The sequence below is a fragment of the Electrona antarctica genome (genome assembly GCF_951216825.1).
Source record: "Electrona antarctica genome assembly, contig: scaffold_197, whole genome shotgun sequence".
Classification (NCBI taxonomy): Eukaryota; Metazoa; Chordata; class Actinopteri; order Myctophiformes; family Myctophidae; genus Electrona; species Electrona antarctica.
This window is the reverse complement of record NW_027638559.1, coordinates 55244-62234: the sequence shown is the minus strand read 5'-3', so window position 1 is coordinate 62234 and position 6991 is coordinate 55244. Positions and strand designations below refer to the sequence as shown.

At 47.2% G+C, this 6991-nt stretch overlaps 1 protein-coding gene across 1 annotated transcript; it reads right to left on the bottom strand.

Moving 5' to 3' along the window:
• Nucleotides 1-2058: 2058 nt before the first annotated feature.
• On the bottom strand, nucleotides 2059-4092 carry LOC306917943 (SEC14-like protein 1; the record flags this gene model as incomplete). Its single annotated transcript, XM_079530846.1, has 1 exon — nucleotides 2059-4092. One exon carries the CDS (start codon nucleotides 4090-4092, stop codon nucleotides 2059-2061), a length of 2034 nt encoding a protein of 677 aa, XP_079386972.1.
• Nucleotides 4093-6991: the final 2899 nt, after the last annotated feature.

The following is a 6991-nucleotide window of genomic DNA, read 5'->3' as shown; positions in this document are numbered from 1 at the left end:
GTTGAGAGAGATCAAAAGAAAGGACAGACCATGAACTGGTATTCCAGCACAAGTTTCCCTGATGAAGGCTTAACCGCCGAAACGTTGGATTCATTTTTGTCTTACCTGCTGTCCTAATCATTGGCACTCTGGCTATTGGAGTGTGCGGCCACCTTCTTGTTTTTTCAAGATTTCCTCTACATGAACTGGTATTCCGTCAGTATTGCAAACACTTCCATCTGGTATTTGATCGACTAACATAATTGTTAATTGGATTGAGCAGAACGCCACGGACAGATTTATAGGGTCGAAGCTACATGTGCTCCGCTTGTGCCTCTATTCTGGGCACACGCACACTTGTGCCTCTATTTTACGCAAGCACGCACGCACGCACGCACAGACACGCACGCACACACGCACACAATGTGTGCATGTGAGCCATGTCAGATCCCCATACCTGTGCTCTTCATCGCACCACCTGCATGCATGCCTATTATATACTAGTAATACTAGCTGTTGTTGCTGTTGAAGGGGCTGCCTAATTTAGATCTGATCTCTCTACTGTATAGTATAAATCTTGTGTTGGTTTGTATCAGTTCACTCTGGAGTTGTACAATAATATGAAAATAAATAACCAAGCATCACAATAGGGAAGACATCAGGTTGCTTGGTCCCTGACCTTAAAGTATTATGGAATATAAAAATCTTGGCGAGAACATCTAAGCCTGGTATTATCACAGTAATAATGTCTACAGTCTTATCGCCATTATTTATGACCTAACGTATTCAACCTTTTAATCCAATCATAAAACAACCATTATGCAATTCAAATAAGCTACTGTGGATCTATCTAATCGTGCCAATGTCGAGTGCCACTGCTGAGCGAGTCAATTTAAGACCTAACTTTGCTCTATGAGAAACAACAAACCAAACAGCTCAGCCACCTGCTTTTCCTGCACATCTACTAACAGTTGATAGATTGGACATAATTAACCACTTAAACCCCAACGTCCATATACTGGGAAAATCTTCTCTGAAAAGGCCGATTTTCGGAGATCTTAGAAACTGAGATATGTAGGAGCGAAAACAGAAAGGTCACTAGTATGGAGCCCTGAGGTACGGTGTTGAAAAGCTTTTGCGTTGGTAAATGTTTCAGTGTCTTTCCCAAGGACACTTCGACATGTAGACAGGAGGAGCCGGGATTCGAACCGCCGACCCATGGATCATTGGATGACCTGCTCTACCTCCTGAGCCACAGCCGCCCTTGGTAGCGACACGCATGCGACCCTGTACTTTGACACACAGGGAATGTGGCAAAGTGGGTGTATTTGCAGCATTTTGCCCCATATGCTTTCAACTTGTGCTATATTATTTATTTTTGTCAGGCATAATAACCAAACACACTGAACGTTACCTTTTGTTACCGTTGTACCGTAAGTACATTTTCGGAGCATTGTGTAATCTCAACTTTTATAAAAAGCAAACACAGCTGCAGTTTCATTTCAGTTCAATGTATTGGTAAACTCACTGGGCACATTTTTAAGAATTACTCATTTTTGTTCAGTGTGAAACTGTATGCAGCTGATGGTCAAGTTTAGCTATTAAATTAGATAGATAAACTTAGATATTTCAAAATATTTCAATGAAATTCACCCAGTTCACCCAAGTTCAAATATTCACATTAACAACAGCAAAAAAAAAAACACAAAAGAACATGCATGCCTTTTGCTTTCATCATCACTTTTTCTGCACTATGCATGGTTTGATTTGTAGCGAGGCATTGTGTTGCAAAACCACAAGTATCATCATATAAGTCAGTGATATCTAGATGTGGGCAGTTTCAACTGATCTGTAAATGGTACAAATGCTTAACACATTGCATCGAAATTGAATCCTCGTATTAATTAATTAATATGCCTGTGCCGAGGTCTTATTCAAGGCTAAAAGTCTTGAATTTGCGTGATTTGCCCTGGACAGACGGAATGATCCAGATGGCTAGCCTCGACACAGAGCCATGCCGCAATAGGGAGAATGGGATGGTGGATATCTCAGTCCGGGGATTTAAGTTACCATGTATTTCTATCCAGAATGCCTAGAACTAGACTGCGATTGGCTGGGGGAGGCCGAACCGAGTTGAGAGAAACCGCTGTGGCTCGTCTCCAGGCTGGCTATTGAGCCCGTGAAGTGGTCGGACCCGAGAACCTCGGTATAATACATGACTTCGCACTTGTGCGATGTGCGGGCGGCCAACATGTCATCCACACAGGGGAGGCTATTGTTATTGAACTTCCACTGCAGAATGTAGAAACCCGGCCGCTGCGTTATGTGGGAGCCCTGGACACTCTCCCCCTCTGTGCAAGCGAGCGTCGACTCCACTATGTCGTAATCCTGGCCCAGCGTCCAGGACTTTTCAATGACCTGGACGTTGATCCCCACCGGGGGGTCATTGCGTGGTGGTTGGGGACACCTCTTGGCATGGTAGACGTTAAACGCAATGTCCCCTTTGCACACGTCAAAGTCCCAGGTGATCACAGAGGAGGCATCCGTTATCTCCAACAGCAGCTCGTGCGGCGCTCCCTTGAGGACGCCAGCGGTCTGGTAGATGGTCTCGGTCCACAGGCGACGGTCCTCGTCAAGCTCCTCGGCCGTGCGGTACATCGACCTGGGAACGATGCCACCCTCGGGCACGTCGCACGCGCAGTCTCCTCCCAGGAAGTCTGGGACGATCTCCTGGTCGACGTAGAACACCAATCCTCCGGGGCCCTGGTAGCTGTTGCCTGCGTAGATCGAAAACTTCTTGTGGGTGTTCTCGTCTATGAAGGGTCTCACCAGCGTCCAGAGGACGGGGAAGACCCTGGGAGCCCTCACGATCAGCATGCGTCCCAGCGTCTCGGGGTAGTTGGCCTCCATCACCTCGATGATCCTCAGCAGGGCCTTCACCCCCGGCCTCCACAGGTGACGCATGCTCAGACCCTCCAGGTCCACCAGGCACGTCCAGCAGCTGATGGGTCGACCAAACGCCTGGGTGTTCTCCTCGCACCGCCTTAAGCCCTCTTCGCAGACGGACAGCACGTGTCTGAGCAGGGATTCCTCCCCGAGCGCACGGACCAGCCCTTTGATGTCCATCTGTCCCAGCCTCAAGATGTACACTGGACGTCCGTCTCCGTCGTGGTGGTGCCAGCCTCCGGGGAAATAGTCGAGGACCTGGGGCGAGGTCCAGTTCTCCAGCAGGTAGTCCACCTGGTGCTGCTTCCTCCAGGTCAGAGACTGACACAGGAACTCCCTGGCCTTTTCCATGTTGAAGTCCCTGGCCCGCAGGAACCGCAGGATGTGCTCGTTCCTCGGGATCTTGCCCTTGTGCATCTCCTGCAACCACTGCCGCAGTCTGATCAGACAGCTCTCCTGTAAGGGCGTCAGGTCGCCTAGGTAACGCTTGATGTAGTCTGCATCCAGCTTGTCATCGATCACACCAGCCTGGTTCCCCTTCAGGCTGTCTGCCTGGCTGGCATCGGTGTGTGTGCTGCTGATAGAAAGGCTGGACAGGGCAGGCAGTGGAGGGGACGATGGTGACCAGCGAGGCACGTGGGTGATGCCCTCCTCCTCCAGCTCCTTCAGATGAAATTCCATGATGTGCTTGCCCTTGTTGATGCTATTAGCGTACTGTTTCATGGCGATCTTTTCCACGGTGCTCTCAAAGTTGAAAAAGGACCTGACGTCCAGGCTGGCGTTCTGCTCGAAACATGTCCAGTCTTCATTCTCGGGATGGACTGAATAGAGGCATGTTTCGGTAATGGCGCCCCTATTGGAGAAGGACTCGTTGTGGGTCTCGATGCGAAGCGTCCTCTCCTGTCGGTTCAGTGTGTTCCTCTGGATGAAGTTTAGGTAATTTATTCCTGCAACCTTTTTGAGGAGTTTGGGGATCTCGACATCAATGGCACAGCGCCGCTCCACTATGTGAATGGAGCCATCCTCGTTTGACTCCTCGCTGAGAATGGTGGTGGACACCAACACGGGCATGAGGGGACTTGTCGGGAAACGCCTCTCGTAGGCCAACATCACTAGCTCAAAGGGCAGCTTATAAACCCGCACGGGTGACTGGTACTTCTGCACCATGGTGGTACTACAATGTCACTACACCCGGTGAGGTGAATGTTTACTTCCCTACCACAGTGAGGAGTTTGATGCTATGGGGAGTAAGGTGGCAGTCCACTTATATAAGATTGGTGACATCATTGCTGATGAAATAGAGAAAGTCCTGTCCGCCCAGGTACGGTACAGGACCTATATATGGGCATAAAAGGGGAACAAACAGACAGATACAGAGTTAACGACAATGGTAAGATGGGTATTGCATAACCGGAGGGGAATGCTTTCCCAGCATGCATCATTCCTGACTCGCAGATCGGCAGTCCTGGACAACCACATATGTGAATGATTTGACGTGGGCACCTCACTCCCGTGAGTCCTTGCCGGTGCATACGCCTAGTTTGAAATTGGTGTGACCATAAATGCATTCATTCATTCATTCATATATGGGAATAGTGGTCGGATCTGTGGCTTTGGACAACCGGATGTCCATATGCCTAGATATACAGTATGGGCGTATCTGGTCTGTTTATGTTTTTTTGTTTGAGTCATAGTGACATGCCTAAATATGGGTTTGTTTATGGTTTCCCCTATGACTCCACAGTCAGCAGTTCAGTCAGAAACGCCATGTGTGTGTGTGTGTGTGTGTGTGTGTGTGTGTGGGGGGGGGTTAGAGCCTACTGAGAGAGGTCCTTCATTAATCGTAATTAGAGGGATCAGCAAGAGGTCTGCCACTCCATTAACTTCATCAGTATCTCTCTCCCACGCACGCATGCACGCACGCACGCATGCACACACACTCTCTTTGAGTCTGTCCATAGATAGTCAAAGATGATGCATGCCGCTTCCTTGCACTGTGATGAATGTGTTTGTCAGTGGCTATCCTTGCTGATCAATTTGGACGGGTGCCAAATTGTTTGAGTATAATCCAAAAGACTTGCCGGTCAACTGTGTCAAAGGCTTTAGTAAGGTCAATGAAGGTGATGTAGAGGTCTTTGTGTGGGAGGTGGCCATCCCCTTAGCCAGCTTGCTACGATAGTAGCAGGTAGTCAACTTGGATTCTGAGTTTGGTGTTGATCAATCCAGCATTCAGCTCCTCCACACATGGCCCAAGTTACAAAGACGTCATTTTGGTTCTGTTGTGAAGTGATGATGCAGGTATAGGTGCCTATTTTTGGACCGGGGGTGCATCCATGATGTTATGCATTCTCTGGAAAAGATGGTGTTGGTTATGAGCCGCTGTTGTTCAGAACACAGAGAGCAGAGTCGAAGACATATAGTGGAGTGAGTGAACACGGTAAAAGAGTGCGTTCGTTGCACCTGCCCATGTTGGTAAAAGGTGAACCGAACCTATCCGTTTGCAACGAATGAGTTAACAACACCGTTGCAAGTTGGTGAATAAAAATGCGAGCTAGACTGTGTCGATTTCCCAATACCAAGAGAACACAGTATAAGACAGGTTTGTCACATGATCATGCACTCTAAAAGCTGTGCATGTTTCAGTTAAAACAGCAGGATCTCACATCTCTAAAAACTCTAGAGCACATTACTGCTGTTTTTCTTTTAAGAAAAAAAATTGTAATTTCTGTATGTAGGAATAAGCTGTATACACAGTAAATAGTTTATTTTTGGAAGTAATTGCAATGATTGCAGGCTGGGGGTGGATGGGTAGGAGGAGGTTCTATTGGAAAGGAATAGCTTGGAGCAGAGCTTATACAAATAAGAAATAAAAACAGAAATAATGAATGTGAACTAGTTTTGGGAACTGAACTTTCATTCATTCATTTTAATCCGTGTAAGCTGAACGTTCGGCTAGCTCTTGTGAAGAAGTGTGAACTTGCATAACACTGGTTGCTGTTTAATTTCCCGGTGACAGGATTTCCGATTACTTGGTTCAAGAGCTTAGCATCGGTGCCTAATTGGGCATTGAAGTCCCCCACGAGGACGACCTTATTAGAATGACTGAGTGATTCCAGATAGAGGAACATTGAGGGACTCATAGAAGGCATCTTTGATGTTGCTATTGGCATTCAAGGTCGGGCCATAGCCACTTAATAGAGTAGCAAGGTCTCAAACCACACATAACCATCAAAGCATGCACGCGCGGTCGTGCGTGCGCACGCACGCAAAATGTGTGCAACATGGCCTGTGGGCAAGGGACAACCTCGCTGCCTTCATCTTAAGTGATTCTTGCTCAAATGTGAATCTCGATTTTCCTCCACAAGAATTTGGCCAAGACTGTAATAATTGCTTTCCACAAGATATCTCGTGGATGGCTTGGAATGGGTTCAAGTCTCTCTCTTGCAGCATAAACATAAGAGCAACTAAAATCAATTTGACAGCCAACTAGTGCTGCACGATTCTTGCTTTAAATTTAGAAATGAGATCGCATACTGTAGGTGTCTGAATCTAGATTTTGATTAATTGTGCAACACTAGTATAGTCCTGGTTTATGCACTTACAGTAGGCAGGAGCTCGGCCTCAATATTAACCCATTTTGACCTGGGAACGATTCTACAAATGTCTTCTAAATCCTGACAGTTTTCTCGAAAAACCGATGTTTCTATGTCAGTGGTTCTCAGACATTTTCATGTCAAGGACCCCCAGAATTATATGTAATTGGCCACCGAACCCCATCTGAAAATATGTTGTTCCAGGGACCCCCCCAGAAGCAAAGATTTGAGTTAAAAACGTTCGCTCTGAAAGAATATATATTCAAAGGTTTGAGCCACATTTTCACGATTCTTCAAAAATAGCAGATCTACAAGCTCATAGCGCGGCACTCGGTGCCGCGCTATGAGCTTGTAGATCTGCTATTTTTCAAAAGGCGTTCCCGCCCAAAATGGATTAAACTATGAGGAGGTAGATGACTCCCTGCTGTACTCCTAGTAAGCCTGGACCATGCGCCATGCGGATGACATCCGCC